General features: G+C 53.0%; 1 protein-coding gene across 1 annotated transcript; it reads right to left on the bottom strand.

Moving 5' to 3' along the window:
• Positions 1 to 9,066: 9,066 nt before the first annotated feature.
• Positions 9,067 to 21,365, bottom strand: LOC123239731 (zinc finger protein 446-like). The gene is made up of 7 exons (XM_044667029.1): positions 21,350 to 21,365; positions 20,615 to 20,737; positions 20,057 to 20,494; positions 19,711 to 19,879; positions 18,927 to 19,018; positions 15,615 to 15,699; positions 9,067 to 9,833 (listed from the first exon to the last, which is right to left on the bottom strand). Exons 2-7 carry the CDS (start codon positions 20,660 to 20,662, stop codon positions 9,124 to 9,126), a joined length of 1,542 nt encoding a protein of 513 aa, XP_044522964.1. The 5' UTR covers positions 20,663 to 20,737; positions 21,350 to 21,365; the 3' UTR covers positions 9,067 to 9,123.
• Positions 21,366 to 22,680: the final 1,315 nt, after the last annotated feature.

Here is a 22,680-nt window from a genome sequence, read left to right as displayed (position 1 = left end):
GTTTTCACTTGACTTTTATGCTTCTCTTGAATGTCAAATTTGACTATCGAATTTTCTTTTCAGCTCTGGTATTTTGGTCAGGAAAGTCTGAAATTCCTCTATTTCATTAAATAGCAACTTTTTTCCTGTGGAGGATTATTCTCAGTTTTTCTGGGTATGTAATTGTTGTTTATAATACTAGATTCCTTGGCTTTCAAAATATCATATTCCATGCTTTCCAGTCGTTTAAAGAAGCTTCTTGGTCCTGTGTAATCTTGACTCTGGCTCCACAATATTTGAATTTTTTTCCTTCTGGATGCTTGTAGTACTTTTTCCTTGGCCTAGGAGTTCCAGAATTTGGATATATTAGTTCTAGAGTATTTTATTTTGGGGTCTATTGAGGACATGATTGATTCATACTCATACTTTCTATTAGGATATCAAGGCACTTTTGTCTGAAGATTTCATGTAATATGGTGTACAGGCTCTTTTTTTATCATGCTTATGATTTTTAAATTATTTCTTCTGGATCTATTTTCCAAGTCAGTTGTTTTTTCTAGTGAGGTATTTTAGATTTTCTTCTATTCTTTCATTCTGATGTTGTTTCCTGATGTCTCATGGTTTCATTAGCTTCTATTTGTACAATTCTAATTTTTTGGGTGTTATTTTCTTCCTTCAGTTTTTGTGTTTCCTTTTCCATTTGGCCAACCCTACTCTTTAAAAAGTTATTTCCTTCAGTTTTCCCCTCCTCCATTTTGTGTAAATGGAATTAGCTCTAGCCCATTCATAGTCAAAACTCTACTTACCATAGGCATCTAGATTATATCATCATCACCTCCCTCAAAGGGGAGAGGAGATAAATTAATCACACGACAATAAGTATCAAATCAAGAACAAGGGATTGCCCTTTGGGCAGTCCAAATCAGTGTAGAGGTTGCCATCATTGGTCCACTTGAAATAGAGGTGGGCCCACAGGAAGTGAGGAGAGACACTATCTCTTCAAATATGTGGGTACTAGCTGATGAGGAGTTCCGGCTTTGAACTTGGTGCTGGAGGTGCTTGGCTGAGACCTCAGACTGCTTTTACTCTGAATTGTCACATGGGTAAGTTAGGCTGACTTCCTTGGCCTACCTTGGCATTTCCAAACTCTGCCTTAAGTAGGCTTATAGCCTCTCTGATTTCTAAGGTCTTGTGGCTTGTAGCCTAGTTTATTTAGCCTTTTAACCCTCTCTCTCCATCCAGGCCTCTCCAGGCCTGGACTAGCCTCTCCCTCTCTCTATTTCCCTACCTTTTACCTTCCTAATTGTAAATAAACTACCTTAAACCTGATCCTGACTTGAGTTTATTTTAATTATGGAATCAATCTGAATTGTTGATTCCTGGTGGCCACACTTTAAATATGTATCTATAAAATACCTAAAATCTCCCCCCTTACAATTTGGAGACCACAAAGGGATCGAACTTCCTCAATCTTCCTAAATTTTCTTGAATTCTTCTTTACCTTATAACTATCCCCTAAGTCAACCTTCTCACAGCTTGCTTTGGAACTGCAATTGATATAAAGTTGCCAGACGGGGGCCCTGAAAATACAGCTAGGAGGCCGTTACCTTGCCTTAGGGAACAAATAACCAAATTAGCTGGCTTTTTTATTTCACCTGAAATAAAAATCCCATTTTTTTTAGTTGCCTTACTAGGCCTACCAGACTGCTTTCTCTTAGTTAGGCCTCTAGGCCAGGGACACACCTGAAAAAGGTTTAAAAGAAGCCCTATTCCTCACAAAAGCAGAAGGCACTAGACTCAGCATATTAGTAGGGTTTTTTTTAGGGAGAGTAAATTTTTGTTTAGGCTACAATTAGGCCTTAGCCTTGTTTTCTATTTTATTTCAAAACTACACGTGTTTCTAGTTTTAAAATCTTTAGAGGTAAAAAGCAAAAGCCTGGTGGGGCCAGATAGAATTAAGCTGCCCTTTTGCAAAAAAGCAAAAGGCACATAGCGTTAGCAGTTTTAGCCTCAGAGGGAAGGAGGAAGAAAGTTCCTTCAGAATTTTACAGTTGAAAAGAGCCTCCCAAAACCAAATTTAGCCTTTGAAAGACACTCCCGATTGCCCCAGGCTAGAAACTCTGTCTACCCTCAGAACCTAATTTTTAGAATTCAGCCTCAGGCTATGGTCTTTGTTTTCTGCAAGGCAGGAACAAAAGGAAGTCATTAACCCAAAACAATAAAACTTTAGCCCAACCCTTAGAAGGAAAAATCTACCCATTAGTGACATCTACTGACAAGGGTAAGCTATAGGCAGAATTATCAATTTTCTGGAACAAAATGTGGTTTCAACCCTTTAATGACTTCGTGAACTCCGGAATTCAAACGTTAAAAAACTGGTTCAATCTTATAGGAGTGACTCTTTTTTTCGGGTCAGTACTCCCACAAAATGCATTTCAAGGGATATTTCTTGCACTGTATGTAAGTGTGATACTTATGATTATAGGGGGAATAGTTTATCTTTACTTCTCCCAAAAGAAACTACCAGAGAAGCTGGATGCTACTAACTCGAGATTAAGTAAATTGGAAGAGAAAATGGAGGAGGGCCAAGAGCAACTGCTGGCTTATGTAAAGAACCTTGCCAAGCATTTAAAAAATGAAAAAAATGTATGAGAAGGAGGTTCCAACAGAAGGGAGACTTATTTCCCCATACTTCCTCATCATCATCCCTACTTAGGGATGATCCTGACACACCCTCCACTCAACCCATTGATATACATACTGCCACACCCTCCACTCAACCCTTCCTGCCCCATCCTCAACCCATCCACCTCACCCCTTAGCCCCTCCCACAGACTGTCCCAGTTGCTGCTGATACATCAGCCTACACCCTCCCTGCCACTAATCAGACAGAGACAGGAACTCAAGATAATGCAGCACAAAGCCTATTTCCTTTATGAGAAGTACCCACTTTCAATACTAAAGGAGACTTGGTGTCTGTAAGACACTATATTCCCTTCAACCCTGACGATTTAGCTAGATTTAAAGAAAATGTGCCCACTTTTGAGAAAGAACCATTCATAGCTTTTTTAAAAAATAGGCAATATATTCCGAACTTATGACCCTAGCTGGCAGGATGCTGAAAATGTTTTAGATGAACTTCTGACAGTCGATGAGAAAGAAAGGATCATTACTTGGACCAATCATAAGAAAGGTAAAGATGTACCTAACTGGCCCCTCAAGGATCCAAAATGGAATTACAATTCTGCAACAGATCTTAAGAAATTGCATGAAGGTAGGGAAGCATTATTAAGAGCCATGAAAGCCTGTGCTGATACACTAGACACCTGGGAAAAATTCGAGGAAACCAAACAACTTGCAGTTGAAACTCCCTCACACTTTATGGACAGGCTGATTGAGGTTGCAGAAATATATTTGAGCCTTGATTTAGACATGGAATGGGATATTAAACATGTACGTAGGCAATTTGTAAATAATTCCTGCAAAGTAGTCAAGGACTATTTTAACACTAACTGCCCAAACTGGGAAACTATGAGCCTTGGGGAATTAAGGAAAGTAGCATCCTATGTTTTTAGGGGCTAAGCACAAGAACATGAAAAAGAGACTGACTCAATGGATACTTTAAAAGCAGAACTCAAAATGATAAAAGAAAAACTAAAAATTAAAGGAGAGATTATAGCCCCTCTCCAAGAATCTATCAGTCAGTTATTTGTCATTTCTGTACAAGGAAGGGCCAGAAGATGATGACTTGTAGGAATCTCTTAAGATTAATCAGAAATAACACCCAGCCAAAAGATAACTATAGGAATAACAACAGGAACAAGAATAACAATAATAATAATGATCCAGGAATAGTAATTTTAGGCATGATAGAAATGCTAGAAATAAATCTCGGGATGATGATAACTCATTCCAAATGACCCCACAACAGTATATCTTAAGTGGAGCTTGCCCCCGAACTAATCAGGGTGCTAATGCCCCTCGGGGGGAGCCCATGGAGCCCAAGCATCTTTATGAAGGTGCATGGGGGGGAAGGCTTTGGAATCAAAAAGGGAAACCTTTGACTTTCCAGACCCTGATGTTTTAATGCCTATTATCCCCATACATTGCCCCCCAAATAGTAAAGAACCTCATGTAACCCTAAAAGTGGGAAATTCATATTACGATTGTTTCCTGCACACTGGGGCTTCAAGATCAGTACTGGTGAGCAAGCCAGATGAAAACTGTAATTCTATTGGCTCTCTAAATGTAGTAAGGGTATGAGGAACACCTCAAAAAGGTCCCAAAACTTTCTTCTCGTATGGTAAGTCTCGGACCTTTATCAATCGAACACTCCTTTCTTTTTATGCCTGGATCCCCCACAAATTTACTGGGAAAGGATCTATTATGAAAACTTAAAGCCACAATAATTTGCAATCCAGATGGTTCTATGTCACTGGAATTGCAGGAGGACTCTTTAAACTTACTCCCTGTACTTCTCTCAGAAGAGCAGGAAGTAAAGGAGCCTCCCACTTTTGAAATCCCAGATGATATCCCGGAGTCTCTCTGGGCCACATCTTCTACTGATGTAGGCCTACTTAAATCAGCTGTTCCTGTTCAGTTTAGAACAAGAGGAGGGCCAGCTCCCTCCATTCCTCAGTACCCCTTATCAAAAGAAGCCATTGAGGGAATCACCCCAGTGATAAATTTATTAATTGAGCAAGGAATAATAATCCCATGCAAGTCAGAATATAATACACCTATTCTACCTGTTAAGAAGCCAAAATTAGGCCCAGATGGAAAACCCCAATATAGATTTGTTCAAGATTTAAGGGCTATAATCATGTTATAAAGAGACACCCTGTGGTTTCAAACCCAAACACAATTATTTCTTCTATTCCCAGTACAGCCACTTACTTTACGATTGTGGACCTGTGCTCAGCCTTTTTCTCAATTCCTATTCATGAGAATTCCAGACATATATTTGCCTTTATCTGAATAATTCTCAATGGTCCTGGGCCCATCTTCCTCAGGGGTATTGCGAAAGTTCATCCATCTTTGCACAGATTTTGAGCCAAGATGCAGATAATATAACATTTAAAAATAGTAAATTGATTAAATATGTAGATGACTTGCTCCTGGCTTCACCAGATGCTAAAACATGCCAAGAGGATAGTAAACATCTTCTTTTAGAATTACATAAAAGAGGACATAAGATAGCAAAAGGAAAAGTTCAGTGGTGTCTCCCCAGAGTAGAATATTTGAGGTTCATCTTGACAGCTGGCACATGATATATATCCCCTAAGCGCATTGAGAATATTCAAAAATTAAGTGATCCTACCACTAAAAAACACTTAAGAGCAATCTTAGGAGCAACAGGTTTTTGCAGACAATGGATCCCTTGCTATGGGGAAATTACTAAACCCCTTATAGCACTAACAAAAGATTCAGTCCCTGAACCACTTAAATTAGAGCCAGAGCACAAGTTAGCTCTATCGAATTTAAAACAAGCTATCCAGTCTGCCCCTGCTCTAGGCATCCCAGATTATAACAAACCATTTACTTTATATGTATGTGAGTGTAGAGGGGTAGCTTCAGGTGTTTTAACTCAAACTTTGGGACCCTACCAGCTTCCAATTGCTTATTATTCAGCTCAGGTGGACCCAATAGCTGCAGGAGTACCACCATGTCTTAGAGGCGTAGCTGCCACAGCTCTGTTAGTGACAAAAACTGTTGATCTAGTATTGGGATACCCATTAACAATTATGTGCCCACATGAGTTGGAAGCATTACTGCTAAGACATAGAACACAGGTATTTTCTGATCAGAGAATTACAAGGTATGAAATAACCTTGCTGAATAATGAAAATATTACTTTAAAAAGTTGTACAACTCTTAATCCTGCCACCTTCCTTCCTGATTTACCAGTTTCAGAAGAACCTTTACATAATTGTGAAACACTAGTATCCATGGCTGAAAAGCCTCGAGACAATCTCCTGGACACTCCTTTAGAGAATCCTGATCTAGTTTTATTTACTGATGGTTCTTCCTTTATGAGGGATGGCATATGCTACACTGGAGCTGCTGTAGTCACAGAATTTAACACTGTATGGTCAGCTTCACTGTCCTCAAATCTAAGTGCTCAAGCCGCAGAACTCATAGCCCTAAAACATGTGTGTATAATTGCCAAAGATAGAAAGGCAACAATTTATACGGATTCTTGATATGCATTTGGAATATGTCATGCAGTGGGTATGTTATGGCTCCAGAGAGAATTTTTAACCTCAGCTGGAAAATCTATAGCTAATGCAAAAATTATTAATGAAGTTCTTTCTACTCTCCAACTACCCAAAGCCCTAGCTGTAGTTCATTGCTCTGCCCATACAGGTGGCACTGACCCTGTCTCTAAGGGAAATGACCAGGCAGATACTGCTGCAAAGTTAGCAGCTATAGAAGGGCCTGAATTACTTTTAACTTTTAACTGTTGACTCAAATTTATCACTTTCCTATGACGAGAAGGAAGTAACAAAATCGAAGCAGAAATTTAAAGCTAAACAGACAAATGGAGTATGGGTGTCCTCTGAAGGAAAACCCCTGCTCCCTAGACACTTTTATCACCAAATTTGCCAATCTATTCATAATAATGGCCATTTTGGTACCCAGGGCATCGTGGACTCTGTTAAGAGGATATGGATAGCTCCTGGCATAACCACTATAGCCTCTAAAGCGTGTGCAGCTTGCCCTACCTGCCAAGCATATAACCAACACGCCTTTCGTGGCAAGGCTTTTGGTGGGTATCCTCTGGCTTACACACCTTTTGAGCACCTACAAATTGATTTCATAACAATGCCAAAGGCTGGACAATATAAATTCTGTCTAGTCATAGTGGATCAACTGACCAGGTGGCCGGAAGCATTTCCTACTGCCCGAGCCACATTGGCTTTTGTTGCCAATGTGCTTTTAAAAGAAATCATTCCTTGTTTTGGTCTGCCTGCATATATTGACTTGGACAGGGGGAGTCACTTTACTGATTCAGTTTTATCTGAAATATATTCATGTTTGGGGATAACTCCCAAATTCCATGTACCATATCGCCCCCAGAGCTCAGGCCAAGTTGAATGGATGAACAGAGCCCCTCAGAGAAATAAGGGTCTGATCCATCGAGTCAGTGTAAATGGCAAAGCCTTACATGGATCCTGATCGTCTGAAAATCAGGCCACAGGATAGATGGATAACCCAGTCAGACCCCTCTGTGTGACTCTCTTCTGACGAACAATTTTTATTATTAAAATGACTACAGGGGGCAGCTGGGTAGCTCAGTGGAGTGAGAGTCGGGCCTGGAGATGGGAGGTCCTGGGTTCAAACCCGGCCTCAGCCACTTCCCAGCTGTGTGACCCTGGGCAAGTCACTTGATCCCCATTGCCCACCCTTACTAATCTTCCACCTATGAGACAATACACCGAAGTACAAGGGTTTAAAAAAAATAAAAAAAATGACTACAATCTATATTTTTAGGATAGCCTCAAGTTTTGTAGTATAGATATAAAATTTCTTTATAGAGATCCATTTATAGAATTCCCATTATAGAATTTTCCTTGATACTCTATAATCAACCAGCATTTAATGAGTTAATAACTACATCCTCAGTGAAATAGCAGGAGCTGCTTTTTTCGCTGTCTCAAGAGCTCAAAGGACACAGTATGGCAAAATCAAAACATAATACACTCTCACTTCATTTTCTCACACTGAATTAATCCCATGAAACCAAAACATTTTTATACTTTACTACTTTCCCACATTAGACTCAGCCCCCTGAATTTGGGGGTTCTCACACTCTAATCCACTTTTGAAATATGTTGAAGGTTCTTTTTATAAAAATAAAACTTAGATAAAGTAGAGTTTTGGTAACCTTGAGGCATGTTTAGTCTCAGTGTAATCTATAGGTAGGATTTTGTAGAAATTTGTCAGATGTGCCAGTTTAACCAGTATAACCTTGAGTTTTTCTGTTTTGAATTTGAAATGTAAAATTTCCCAGCATTTGTGTGACTGTGAGAGAAAGATATAAAAATAAAGATTCACAGGAAGTTCTCAGAACAGTTTCCGGAAATCCACTGTGTCTCTGATTCTCTTCTTTCTCACCTAAGCTGTACTCCTTTCCAGACCCCTGTTGCTGCTGGCAGGCTTCCAACAATATAGTACTTACTTCCCAGTCTCATTGTGGTTCCATTCACTTTGGCTGAGTAAGAGGAGGCTAGGACACAGAATCATAAGCAGGGAAGAGTCTGTGTAATTGTGCTCATGTAGTGACATCACTTGGAATAAAAGTTGGACTTCTGTTGTATTCTCACATTCATTTTTTTTTTTTTAGCAAATTAATGGATACATTTTAGAGTCTTCCATATTGTGTAGAATTAGACTTTCCCCTCCAAATGCTATATTCACCACCACATAAAAACACAACTTGAATAAAATATTGAAACCTCTAACAATAAATAAATATATACAAAAATTTAAGATTATAGGACACTTGGAGGCCTAAGCAGCAGGGCGTGGGGGCATCTTGGACAGGAGGGTCAGAGCAGTCTAGTGTCCCTTGCCTTTGGCTCCCCCACGGGCATCTAGCACATCCACACCCTCCTCCCTTTCCCTTTCCCCTGAGGCCCTGGGAGGGTGGGGGTGGGGCCCCAGGGCACATGGCCATGGGGGTGGGGGGAGGTCTGATATCTGAACTGCAGGTTCACCCTTGCCTTCCCCAGCCTGGTTTACCATTGAAGCCAGCGAGCCAGCACCTGAGGCCAGCAGTTGGCCAAGCTCTCCACAGCACCATGCATCATGTGCAGCATAGCTGATTCTGTGAGGAATCTCGGCAGGGGGAGGGCCATCCCTGGTCCTCAGGCAGGAAACATTCACTCCAGCTGATGACTGAGCCCTGCAGCCCCCCTCTCCCATCAGCCACCTGCCCAAGGAAGTGAAAATGCCTCCGGGCCCTCCCCTTCCCCCAAACTTCCTCCTCTCTCCCCAACTCTCTGTTGTGGGAGCTAATGGAGGCCTCTAGTGGCAAGGCCCCCCTTTCCCTTCTGGCGAACCGGAGAAATAACAGACATCCAGAAAGGTGCAAAGGCCTTTATTAGGTCCCTTAGAGTCTCTGAGGGGTGGGTGAGGGGCCTATACGGTGTCCCCCCTCCGGTGCGCCTTCTTGTGGAGGATGAGCTGGGACTTCCAGTCGAAGCTGCCCCCACACTCGGCGCACGGGTGCTGCTTGTCGCCCCCCACATGGGCCTTCTTGTGGATAACCAGCTGTGACTTCCAGTTGAAGCCCCTCCCGCACTCGGGGCACTGATAGCTCTTGTCGCCACCCGTGTGGCTGCGCCGGTGGTTGCGCAGCATGGCCAACTCCCGGAAGGCCCTGCCGCCCCCCGGCCCGGGCCCCGCTGAGGCCGATGCACTGGCCCTGGCCCTGGGGTCCTGGGGCTCCCGCCGGCCTGCGTGCGACCTCTGGTGGATGACAAACACAGACTTCCAGTCGAAGCCCTTTCCACACTCGTCACACAGGTAGGGCTTCTCCCGAGTGCCCGGGCTCGGGCTCGGAAAGAGGCCTTTGTCCCTGTCCATCCACAGAGCTGACTGCTCCGAGGGACCCTGCAGGGACAGCCCGCCCCCGCAGGCACCCCTGCCTGGGGGGCTTTCCCAGGTCACTGTCCCTGCAGCAGCTGCCGCTGGGGCTTTGCTTTTCCTTCCAGGGCTTCCTGGGTCAGCCCCCAGCCAAAGGCCTCTCCCCACACCGGCCACTGGCCCGTCTCCCTGGCCTTGTCGGGGAACCGCATGTGGAGACGCCTGGGGCCTCGCAGCCTCCCTGGACTTCTGGTTCCTTCCTCCTGGGGAAAGAGAAGGGCCTTGGCACAGGGCATCCAGGACAAAAGTGCCCAGAGCAGGGGCTGCACCCACCAGGTGGGGGCCAAGCCCAGGCAGAGCCTCCTCCCTAGAAGGGCCCCCACCCATCCAGGCTGCTCCTGGCCTTCTCTCTACTCTCCTCCACAGGCTCTGTCAGGCCTCCAGTCTGGGCTTTGGGAGGGGGGGCAGGGGTGTGTGGTGGGCCAGGCTCTCTCCATCGTGGCCCTAGCAGAGGCAAGCCAGCCAAGCAGCTAGCCAGGAGCCAGCCCCCAAGTGCTTGACAAGAAGGAGGGAAGCCATGTGGCTGAGGGCAGGGCTGCAGCTGCTGCTTTGCAGGCCCCCCAAAGCTGCGCCTGGCACGAGGCGGCCATTTAGAGAATGATGCCTGAGACCACTGACCCAAAGCGCCAAGGACCTGGAGCCTGGGGGAACAGGCTTGCCCAGCAAGCATCACGGAGGCTCCCCTCTAGACAGCTCTTCCCCTTTCCCGCTCTCCCCTCTCTCATCTCTGTCTCTTCCTCGCACCTCTTTCTCCTTCTTTGCTCTGTCTGAACTGCCCTTGGCCCCATGGCCAAGAAATCACAAATCCTCTTCTGAGCCAAACTAATGGGCTTCTCCTGCTCCACGGCCCCTCGCTCTCCCCCTCCTGTTGAACCTCGAGTCCCAGTTGTGCTTGCCTCAGCCTGCTGCTGAATGAAGGTCTGTGTGACCACCTCTCAGGTCTCCCCCTGCCCCATATTCCACAGAAGGAACTGGAGGCCATGGAGCGGGAGCGCCCCCTGCCATCCCCACACTTGCCCAAGTCTCCCCAGACATTGCCTCTGGCCACTCCTGTGCCTGGAGCGGGCCCCTTCCTTCTCCTTGCCCCTCTCCCCGCAGCCTTGCTTCCACAAGCCCCAGCTAAAAGCCCACCTCCCTGGAGGAGCCTTCCCTGACCTCTCTGGCAGAGGCTGGCCACTCCCTGCTTGGCTGTGGCTGGCCTGCATGCTTTAGTTTAGGGCCTTCCTAGGCCTTTCTACAGAGCCTACTGCATCACAGGCATCCTTTCTGGACCTACTGGGTGCCAGGCAGCAGGCTAATGGTTTATAAATAATTTCTCATGGGCTCCCCAACCACCAGGCAAGGCAGGACCAGGAGGATTCTCCCAGCAGAGGCTCACTGACTTTCTCAGGGTCTCTGTAGCTATTAAATGCCTGAAGCCTCATTTGAACTCAGGTCTTCCTGTTTCCTGGCACAGCACCCTATCCACTGGGCCACCCTGCTGCCAACCAATGTTCCATCCACCTGACCTCCCCCACCCAAAGCAGCTCAAAGCAGGGGTGTGTGATTCCACAGGAATCCCAGTCAGATCTGTCTGTGCTGCCAAAACCAAGAGGTAAATAGCCTCTGCCTTTGAGGAATCTGGTAAAAAAGCTCAGAAGGGGGAATTTTAGAGAGCAAGAGGAGGAGAGAGGGCATGCCAATGGGTAGGGCACAATTTGTACAAAGGCAAGGAGGTGGGAGGTGGGCTGGCACTTACTGGTTAAGAAAGTAGGCAGAGGGATAAAATAGGAAATCAATAAGACTAGAGGGGGAGAGGTGAGAGCAGATAAGTCAGGTTGGACCTCTGAGGCACCAGGGAGCCAAGGGTGACTTTTGAGCAGGAGAGCAACCTGATCAGATCCATATTTAAGTCAGTCTGGCAGCTGTGCACATGGCTGGCTAGACTGAGAGTGACAGCATGTAAGTGCCATGGAAGAGGTCAAGAGGCCCACCATGAGAACAGGCACAAGGAATGAGCAAGGAGGGGATGGCTGGGAGACAGCTGGGGCTCAGGTGCCCAGAGGCAAGGGAATGTGGACCACAGACATGGTGGCCACTCACTTTGAAGAGGATTCAGACGAAACTTCAAAGACAAGTGAAACTCGAGACTAGCAACTGAGGAACGGAGGGCAACTTGGTGATGACCCAAAGGGACGCCAGTGGGAGTGACAAGGAGGGAAGCAAGGGCCCTGGCCAGGGACCACCCAGGGGTGAAAAAAAAAGGCAATTAAAAATGCCCAGCTGAGCATAGGCAGTTCTGAGAGGGACCCGGCCAAGAGGGGCAATGTTTGACCTACCATGTTCAACTATGTATTGATTTCTAAAGATCGAGGGAAGCCACCAATCCGTGGCAGTTTTTCTTCTGTCTAGGGAAATGGGGGGTGGGGGGGTGGGGGGGTTCTGCCTGTGCTTTACTAGTCCATATTCTTGAAACAGGGGTAGTAACTGAGCCATGCACTCTGTGTCTAAATTGAGATGATGGAAGGAGCAGGCATGTGGCGATCTGGAGTTTCCTCTCCAGAACTGGGGTCCAGCGGAGCCTGGCTCGCCCATCTTATAGGCAGCAAAGGCAGACAAAGGCACCCTGGGAAAGGGCATCATTTCTTGAGGGCAGCCTCACAAGCCAGCCGGAGAGCAGGGAAGCCTGAACAGCCAGAAAAGCTCCTGCAGGCCCAATGAGTGTCTCTAGAAATCGGGCATCGAGAAGTGAGAGGCCAAAGGCCTAGACACCAGGGAGTGGGGGGCATTGGACGTGGGGCACAGAGAGGACCAACCACCACCAGAAACCTGTGGCGATGCCTCCCATTTCAGTATCATCTCTCTGGAAGGCACTCAGACCAGTCAGTCACTTACTACGTGTGAGGGGTGGCAGTGAGGCACGAAGGAAGATGAAAAAAAGGATGTGCTGCCCTCCAAATTCCCACTAGTGGGGACAGAGGAAGGGTCTGAGGAGGAGGAGCCCAGGCAGCACTGACCTGACCTTTGCAAAGGCCAAGGAAGCTGGACAAGGGAGCAGACTGTTCCTGGCCAGTCCTCAGAGGGATGTTGGGCTCACTCAGTGCTCGTTCCCTTTGGTCATGGTATGGTGGCAGCCTGAGACCAAGCAGGCCCACACAGCTGCCCGCCCGTGCAGGGGCCCAGCCGCCGCCATGGACTGCTAACAGGGCTAAGCTGTGTCACTTCCTGAGAAAGCTGGGGAACTGAGGGAGGATGAGCAGAGCAGCGGAGACCGATACTTGGTGCATGGAGCTGGCTAGTGCTATAATTAGATTAAATCTGCACTGCCCATATTTAGGTTTAATCACCAAAGGTGAGAACATCTCCAATTCTGGGAGGACCTAATCCCATGTGTGCTAGAGTGGGTGACGAATCAGAATCCACTGACTGCGAGCCCCCCCCCCCCCCAGGCATTCTATGAGAAGAGTCTGTTGTGATTGGACACACAAACTAGGGGAAGGCAGGCACAGGAAGGGACGCATAAGTGACCCCTTTAAAAAAGGGAGTGGAGTGAGAAGGGCTTCTGGAGAAGGAGCTCTGCTGGTCCATGGAGGAGTGCTGGCTGGGACCCTGAGACCCTGGTGAGACTGTTTTCAATATCTTCTGTAGAAGTCCTCGTGGTGAGTGCAAAGACTGAATCTTCCTGAACTTCACTTAAGGAACTTCCCCTTAATAGAGACTCTGTGAATGAAGCTTTGCTCTGTTCACTTCCGGCCCTCTGACTCTTGGCTGAGGGTTAATTAGTGTAGTATATAGAGAGGGGGTCATGATAGTTTTTTCAAGCTTTGGCTGAGTTCTGTAATCAGTTAGGGGTTTGGAATCTTGAGGAAAAAAGTCAGTTGGTTTGGGAATCTCGTGGAGAGAGTCAGACCAGCTGAGCTGCTTCCTTACCTGTCTGTAGAACTGAAATTTAGCCTAGCTTTGAAATATTTAAGAATTGTTAATTTAGAGAAACCTTTGTATTTCATTTCCTTTATTATTTCCTACCTTCCTTCCCTTACCTTATATGTCTGTGGAGTTAATAAGGAGAGTAAATTAGAGAGGAGTTCAAATCTGTGAAGGGTTTAACTATAATTTGTTAGTATTATATATATAAAGAAATTAGTCAGTCATCATTTATTCCCTTTAGATATCAAGAGCACCTTGTAAGCTGAGTTAAGGCAGGTCCTTGCTCAGACTCCATCTCTGCCTCCCTTCCCCCACCTGAGGTTCCTGAGACAACAGTTAGGGCTTCCTCTGATCCATTTTCCTGATAAATCATCCTTTAAAGATAATAAATCCTTTTGTGTTTCAACAGACCTATTAGTATAATTTGTCAGTTAGTTATTAAGAGAGGGAAGAAGAGGGAAAGAGACAACATACTCTGGGCTTGAAGGGAAGCCGGGATCCATCCTGAAGGAAGGTGTAACTGCAAAACAAGTCCCTTCCTGTGAAATTAACTAAGCCTGTGGTTAATTTCAGTTCAGTCTATTTCCCTCAGTTTGTGTTTAAGTCTGAGTCCAAGTCTATAAGCCCTGCTGTCTTTGCCTGTTTAGATTAATTCCTCCTCTCCCTGAAGATCTCTGTTTCCCTTCTGTGTTATACTCCTGACTTCAGCCCTATTATATCCTGAATCTCCTTATCCCAGCCTACCTGTAGCCTAGATTTCCTACTTAGCAAGTCCCTGACAACCTCCTTTCAAAATCCCCTTCTACCACACACCTTTCCTCAAATTCTCCCCATTACATCAGATCTACCTGGATTAGAGGATCGGAGTAATTTACCTGCTGGGTTAGGTTCTCATTTCCTCACTTCCTCTCTCTCTTCTCAATTGTAAATAAATTTCCATAAAGTCAATGTTGACTTGAGGTTATTCCTTAAATGGGGATTTTCCCCCTGGCGACCAATCTTTTAAAATATTCAACCAAGGGGCAGCTGGGTAGCTCAGTGGAGTGAGAGTCAGGCCTAGAGACAGGAGGTCCTGGGTTCAAACCCGGCCTCAGCCACTTCCCAGCTGTGTGACCCTGGGCAAGTCACTTGACCCCCATTGCCCACCCTTACCAATCTTCCACCTATGAGACAATACACCGAAGTATAAGGGTTTAAAAAAAAAATATTCAACCAAAAAACCCCTTTTTCCCCATTACACTAGGATGTCAGGGGAAGGGCCCAGGGCCCCTGCGGGCCTGCCTAACCTCGAGGCCTCGGGCCTTCGATCTCTCTCTGTCCCTCACGCTGGACATCACCGAGCAGCTGAGAAGATCTCTGAGCTGGGGCGCTGCCAGGCAAAGGGAAGGCCTCTGCCACTCTGGGATGGCTCTGGCCAGACCACCAGGCTGTGCCTCCTCTGCTGGTCACTCTCCTTGCGGCCTAGGACCAGAGGCCAGCCCTGGGCCTCCCGGGTCTTCCGTGGCAGGAGCAGCCACAGTGGAGACATTCCGGCTTAGCCAAGGGGCTCACCCCCTCCTGGCAGCGAGGTCTAAGGCCCCCTTTAAGAAGATGGAGGAGGGCCGGCCTGAGATGGTCTCAGGGGCATGAGGTGCTTAGCTTAGAAGAAGGACCTCCAGGGAGGGCAAGGCCAGCACAATAAGCCTGAGGCCACGTCTGGGTGTTATGCAAAGGAGAGGCTGGAGAAGCCTCTTGGGGAGCCCCCCCATCTCAGAGATAGACTGCCCCACACAGAGCATAACCCCGACTCTGGGAGAGGAGGGCCTCACACCCCATTGAGGCACCAACAGACCCATTAAAGACATACACGCTGCAGACAAGCAAACTGAAGTGTGGAGAAGCCAGGCGTCGCCACATAGCAGCCCCCTCCCGGATCATCCCCAAAGGGCTCCCCGGCAAGTCTGAACCCCAAGTTCTAGCCCACGTGGCTTCCCCAAACCAGACAAGCTCCGTGCCACAGGACCGGCCGGGGCCTCGTGCCACGGAGTCTGCCCCCTGCCCCCGCCACGTCCGGCCCAGAGAGGAAGAGCAGCTCTCACCTAGCGAGACCACGGTGCCGTACTTCTCGAGCATGACGTCCCAGTACAGCTCCTTCTGAGAGGGATCCAGCAGGCCCCACTCCTCCTGGGGAGAGAGCCCGGGGTCAGAGGCCACCTGGCACGGGGGTGGGAGGAGGAACTAGCCCCAGCCTCAGGGGCTGCCGGGGAACCCCACCCCCGAAGAAAGGGCCGTCTCCCAGGAGCGCCGTGGCTGATGCACATTTGCTTTGGAGGGGCCGCACGCGGGCTGGGACTGGCAGGGCTGAGAAAGCAGGGAAGGAGGAATGCTGGCCAAAGGATCGTGGGAGCTCCCTCTGGAGCCGGAGGAGCCCGGAAGCAGGGACGGAGGGAAGCAAGGTGGCCTTCCGAGCGGTAAGTGTCAGCCAGCTGCGTGCCAGCCGCCACCGTTCAGGAGCTTCAGTCATGTTCGTCCTTCTCCAGACCATTTCACAGATGGAGAAACCGAGGGCGACAGGGGGAGCGACCCGCCCGGGGTCCCACAGCTAGTGGGCAGTAGGCGTTCCATGCCACAAAGAGCCGTTCCTCCTGCATCTCCTCGGCTCTTTCCATCGGCGTCCCGGGCCCTTCTGCGCTCACTGCGGAGGACCTCGGCCGCTCCCACGCTTGTCCCTGGACACCGTCCACCGCCAACTAACTCCCCAAGCTCGGCCGTGCCCAAGAAGCCCCCCCCAGGTGGCTCCCAGATCCAGCCGAGGGCCGGCTCTCGCTACTCCTGCTCCCACGTTGTGGGCCTCCGGGGGCTTCTCTCCATCCCCCCAGCAGCCCCCTCTGTCCAGGCAGCCTTCTGGCCACCCTACCTGCTGCTGAGCCTCCTCTTCCCAGCCAACACCGACAGCCCCTCCTCCGCAGAAGCCCTCCATGATCCAGCCTCGCGGCCATGGCGGAGACGGGCGTTGTCCAGCACGGGTCTGCCAGAGCCGGGCCCAGCCGGGAGGGTGGCCGAGCGACCAACCCCTGAACAAACACAACGCCGAGGCGGTTTGGAGGGACGAGGCGACGAGCGCCTGAAGCAAGAGGGGGTCCAGTGGGGAGGGCCTGGCCAAGGCGAACAACGCAGTGGCACGAGGGAGCACGAGGCAGGACGAGGCAAGGACCGCGGGGCGACGTGCCGGGCGACGGACGGGGAGGAAGCCGGAGAAGCCAGGGGGCCGCGGGAGGGCCGAGGGGACGTTCCCTGGGACACGGGGGACTCCGGGGTGTCTGGCTGGCAGCGTCCGACAGGCACCGGGGAACGCGAGGCTGATGTGGGGGGACTGCACAGAGGCGGCCTCGGCCTGCCCCGGGCCACTGGGCTCTCCTCCTGCGTAGCCGCTGGGGGTGCTGAGGAGTTTGCAGAGAAGAGCTGCTCCCTCCCTCCGTCCGGGGCTGGCTCTGCACACCCCGGGGCGCTCCCGAGCGTCCGGCTTCTTACTGGCAGAGCCCTCGGCCGGCCTCCACAGAGGTCCTTTAGAGCCAAACGGGTCTCTCCACGCGGCTCTCTGAGCCAAGGGCTCCAAGGGGCGTCCGTCCCACGCCGGCCAACTTCCTCGAGGTCCGTCCTGAGCTGGGCCTGCTGCCCTCGGGGCTGCTCGTCCACCTTCAGCTGTCATCGGGGGTGCTGCCTTTCCATGCAGACCCCGAGCCCTGGGCCGGGCCCGACTTCCCAGAGGCACCTGCTTGAATGTCCTCCAGGGCCCAACAACCCTTCGAGTTTTTGCGGGTCAGCCCGGCATGTGTGCCAGCGGCTGCAGCCACGGGTGGGCTCCCGGCCTGCTCTCAGAGGGCACGAGGGCCTCGGGAAGAGAGCGGCGGCTCCTTTATTGGGGGTGCCGAGGAGGCCGAAGGCTTCCCATCCGCTGGCCGTCCCCCTTCTCCCTCTCAGCCTCGGCCCCTTCTCGGCCCTCCCGTCTCCCAGGGCTTCACTCTTCCCGGGGGGGGGGGGGGGAGGGGGGACTGTAAGAGCAGGCAGAGCTTTTCCATGCCGGGACCCTGCCGTGGCCTGGAGCTCGTCTCCTGCCCGGGCAGCCCATGTGGTCTGGCCTTTCCTTCTGAGCAGAGCCTCCCTCCACCCTCACACACGCTGGGCCCACGAGGGGCCAGACCTAAAGATCTCGGCCCCCGAGGCACCGAGACGTGTGAGATTCAGGCCTCTCTCTGGCCTGACCCCTGAGCCAAAGACATTTCCTCAGGCCTCTCTCCTGGCCCGTGCCTGCCCTCCCACTGCCTCCACCAGGGTGGCCCCCAGGATCCATTTCTTGCCACCTTTTCTCCTCCCACAGGAACTGTGTTCTCTTCCGTGGTGTCCCGGCTGCTGCCGAGGCTAATTCGGCCAGGCCAGGCCCAGGGCATCCACCTCATTTCTGAGCACAGCTTGGCCAGAGGGGGCTGGAGACGGCGAGCGGGAGCAGCCCTGCCCGTGGCCCTGGTGCTGCGCCTGAGCCCGAGGCGGGGAGGCTGGAAATGTTCCCGGCACAGCCTGCCCGCCCAGCTCCTGAGGCAGTAACGCTCAGACGGAGAGTCCCGGCACGGCCCCTCCAGCCCTCGGCGCTCTCCTGAGCTCTAATCTGCTGGACATCTGGACAGCCGCTCCCTGGCACAGACGCCTCCTGGCACGGATGGCTCATGGCCGGTCCACAAACAAGACCCTCCATCTCTCAGCCCAAGGCCTGGAAGTGCTTCCTTCTCTGCTCTGCCTACCTTCCTGGCTTTAAGTCCCAACTCAAATCCCTCCTCCTCCAGGAAGCCTTCCGCAGGGCCTTCTCCGTCCACGGCCCCCTCCTTACCCCATCTGGGGCTGCTCTGTACACATTTCTCCACCTGGCATCACGCCCATCACGCCATCCACCTCGAGGGAAGGGCCCTCCCGCCTCTCTCTAGGTCCCGGCACTTCCCGGTACCCAGAGGGGTGCCCGTGATGGACGACGAGCCTCCCCAGGACAAGCAGGTTCCGAGGATGTGGCCGAGGGGCAGGAGGTGAGAGGCGGCCCGGCCTGGGTCCTCTCCGGGAGCCAGAACAGCCTGGGAGCAGCAGCAGCTCCCGGTCCTCACTGTGCCCGCTTTGCCCAGAGCATGAATGGCAGAGCCGGCTGAAGGCGAGGCATGGGGAGCCTCGGCCTAAAGCAGGGCTGGGCGGAGGGGCTGCTGCTCGCTCGCGTGGGCACGGCCAGACGCCTCTGGGAGCCGAGCCCAGGACACTGTGCCCGGGAGCCGGGGGAGCGAGGGGGCCCACGGGTCCTTTGAGGCCCTGCGGACCCGCCGCTGAAGGCTCCCCCCACCCCAAGGCGTGGCGGGCCAGAAGGGTTCAGAGCTCACCCGGGATCCTGAAGGCAGGAAGGAGGCTGCCGTCTCTGCGTGGTGGCCGTTCCCCTCCTGAGGCTGGGCAGGGGGCTGGGGAGCGGGTAGAGCTGGGGAGGAGACAGGGCAGGTTCAAGGGCCAGCTGGGTCCCTCCTCTCTGCAGGCTCCCCCATCCCCCAGCCTGGTCAGTTCGCTAACCCAGCCGTCCATGTAGCCACTCCCCGAGGCCTCCCTCCCTCCCTCCCCTACATGCCCAGCCTCAGAGGCACCGAAGTCTAAACGTGACCCAAACTGGCAGGCAGGGGAGGGAATCGGGGAGAAGCCCGCGGCCGGCCTTGGAGCACAAGTGTGGACCGCGGGGCCAGAGCCCAGCAGGACGACAGCTGTCCGCCTTCTGGAGGGCAGGGAGGGGGTGACCCCGTGAGCCCATCACAGCCACCCTCTCCCCTAAGAGCATGACCCCAGGGAAAGAGCTGGGGAGGGAGGCCCAGGAGGACCCTTCGAGGAAGGGAGGGATGGGCCCAGGCCCACGGCAGCCCTCTAGCTTTGGGGTCCCTGCCCCTGGGGCGCTTCCTCTCTCCCCCACCTCTCCTTTGTCTCCCTCTCCTCACTGCCCTCTCGCTGGCTCGCCTTCCCCAGCCCTCTGCCCCTCCAGGGCCTCGGGCCATCCTGCGGCCCTCTCTCTGTCCCCACCCTGGCTCTCCTGGGTCACAATTCCAGGCAGGGCAGGCAGGGAAGTCGGAGCCCCCCAGCTCCGTGCCGGCTGTCCCCTCTGGCTGCCCCGTGGCCCCTGGCGCTCACTGGTTTCCTGAGGCCCAGCGGGCTCCTCTTTGATGTCCTGGCTCGTTTCTTCTTGGGCGTCTGGCAGAGGCCGCAGCTCCTTCTCCTTCTGCCCTTTGGTTCCTGGCTGGACGCCCCGGGGCTCCGCCTCCATCGAAAGTCCTTCCTGTCTCAGGATCTGGCCCATGATCTGAGGAAAAAGGGGGATGTGGCAAAGATCCCCCACTGCGGGGCCTCCTAGGAAGCAGCACCAAGAGGGGAAGGGGAGGCCCTGGACGCTCTGAGCTGCGCCCACCCGCCTACAGGAACGGTGGAGACTTGGGATTGGAGGAGAACAGGTCCCTGGGCCCCAAGGCTCCGGCCTTACCCAGTGCATCAGCCTCGAGGGGTTCCTCTGCAGCCCTTCTACGAGCCCCACCACTTCCTCGGGGCTCTGGGGCCCCTGCTCCCGCACCCAGGCCCGGATCTCCACAGGAAGGATGCTCAGGAACTGCTCCAGAACCAGCAGCTCCAGGATCTGCTCTTTGGGGCTGACCTCCGGCCGGAGCCAGAGAACGCAGAGCTCCCGGAGGCGGTTCAGGGCCTCGCGGGGGCTGGCTGCCTCCTGGTAGCGGAACCTCCTGAACCTTCGGCGAGAGGCCTCGGGGCCCGCAGCCCCCTCCTCGTCCTCCTCATCTTCCTCATCCAGCCGAAGGCCCAGGCAGCCCAGGGGGGCGGGCATGGCCAGGCCGTCACGGGGCTCCGCTCCGAGGGGAGCCCCGGCCTGGCTCTCCGGGGGCGGCGAGGACAGCTCCCTCCAAGGATGCTGCAAGAAGAGAGGCCAAGGGGCAGTGTGGCTGGGAAAGGGTCAGGGTCTGGTGCCACTGTCCGAGGTCCTGGACGCACCCGCTTGGGGGCGGCGCCCCCGGCCTCCGGCCTCACTCACCAGGTTCTTGCGGGGTGCAGGAGCCGGCGGGAGGCCTCCCAGAGACATGGGCCTCCACAGCAGAGGCAGCGAGGCTCCTGGGATCCGCTCTCCTCCTCCTCCTCCTCCGCCCAGCTGCCTGCACTGTAATGGGGGGAGGGAGTGAGGAGCCGCCCATCCCACGAGCCTGGGGGCACCCCCTGAGGAGCTTCTCCGCCCCTCCCACCCCAGCCCGTGTCCATCCGAGCCCCCAGCGCCTCAGTTTCCCTCAGTGTCAGACCCCAGCCTGTGTTCCCGGGAGCTCGAGGAGGCTCTGGGCTCCTCCCAACGTCGGCCGCTGTCCACAGGAGTTCTAGGGGGTCAGGGGTCTCCCGGGCCCCACCACCAGCTCTTCCTCCTCCTCCTGTCCCAGCCTGTTCTCTGCTCGCCTCCCTCGCCGGTACCCAGCCTACACTTCCCAAAAGGCGACCCCGGCTGCGCGCGCACCAGCCTTCTCCTGCGCCTGCGCCAACGAAGACGTCGCCCACCCAGGACTACCTAAGAACTACATTTCCCGGAAGGGGCCGCGCCGCAGCCCCTCCACCTCGCCCCAGCCTGCTTTTGCGCAGCCGCTGTTTGCCCAGGTCACGGAAGAAGAGCCGGGCTGCAACAGGCCTCAGGGGGCTGGCCCAGGGTGGGGGTTAGGGGTGAGGAGGTGGAGGTGGGCGCGCGGGCTACTAGGGCACCAGCAGGGCCGGAGGACAGCTATCCGCTCACCCCAGCTGCTCCGCGGGGTCCCGAGAGGCCGCAGCTCGCACAGCCCGCACTCACCGGATGCCTCCGGCCTTGATGAAGCGCGCTACCTCTGCGCACGCGCACATGCAGAGCCGCGGGGCCCCACCCCTCTCTCTGGGTTGAAGAGTGGGCGGGATCCAGGCGCGCTATCAGCCAATTAGAGCCCTAGTTCCTCCTCCCAAGCAGCCCGGGCCTGGCCGGCTCCGTGGAAACCATCAGCGCGTCCTTCCCGCCCACTGGGTCGCCATGACTACGGTACGAGCGTCCCCAGCAGTGCTTTCTGGGAAATGGCGTTGCGGAGAAACGAGGACGCCTCCGGCAGCCTGGCGGAGCGGGCTGGACTGCTCCAGGCAGCTTCTCCTCTGCTGGGCAGGCCCGTCGTCTTGCCTAGGAGCCTCAGTTTGTTCACCGGGGCCTACTGATCTGGTGTCCTTTTTTCCACCCGGGGCTGGAGGACCTCTCAGGACTGACCTGAAGCGAGGCCCCGCAGGAGGGGGGGCCCCTCCCTGTCTGCACCCCCCCCCCCCCCGCTTTAGATAACATGCTGAATACCTGGGCCCCATCTCCCACCTCCAAGCCTTTGCACAGCCTCTCCTCCACGCCTGGAATGGGCCTCTTTGCAATCCTTTGGCAAGACTTCAGTGCCCCCGACTCAGAGAAAAGCCAGGAAGGGCCGCCCTCAAAGAGCCTCCGTTCTGTTGGGGGAAACCAAGGCTTTCCCCCAATGGGACAGCCTAGAGAGCTCTGGGCTCGGAGTCAGGATCCAGCTTCAGACACTTAGGAACGCCACTTCCTGCCTGCCTCACTTTGCTGATCTGTAGAAGGGGGATAACGAGAGCCCCTAACTCCCTTCAGGTGCTCTAGAATCCCGTCCCTCTTGGATTACTGTGCAAAGAGGAGGGGAAGCGAAGAGGAAGAGAGGGGCACCCCCAGCCGCCCCAGAGCAGAGCCTGCAGGGAATCTGGGCTGGGAAGGGCCTCTCCAGCACTTGGTCTCCTGTCCCTCCTCAGGGGAGAAGCCCCAGACCAGACCAGGAGATGGCGGCTATCTTCCTCTCTGCTGGGGCCCAGGGGAGTCGGGGAACACCTGAGGGCAGCCGAGGTGCAGGCTTGGCAAGATGGCACCTGGGGCTGCTCCAAGACCACCTTGGTGGGCCCAGGGAGTATGGGGGGGGGGGGGGAAGGCTGTCAAACCCCTCCTGAATGACAACGTCTGTCGGGCTCCTAGAACTGCAGAGCAAAATTCTAGGGAGGATGGTAACCCCCCACTCAAGATTCCCCTGTGTGACTCCTCTCTTATTAACACTCCTTAGT

Source organism: Gracilinanus agilis, chromosome 3, assembly GCF_016433145.1.
Source record: "Gracilinanus agilis isolate LMUSP501 chromosome 3, AgileGrace, whole genome shotgun sequence".
Classification (NCBI taxonomy): domain Eukaryota; kingdom Metazoa; phylum Chordata; class Mammalia; order Didelphimorphia; family Didelphidae; genus Gracilinanus; species Gracilinanus agilis.
Note: the sequence above shows the minus strand (reverse complement) of the source record. Positions and strands in the feature narration are given on the sequence as shown.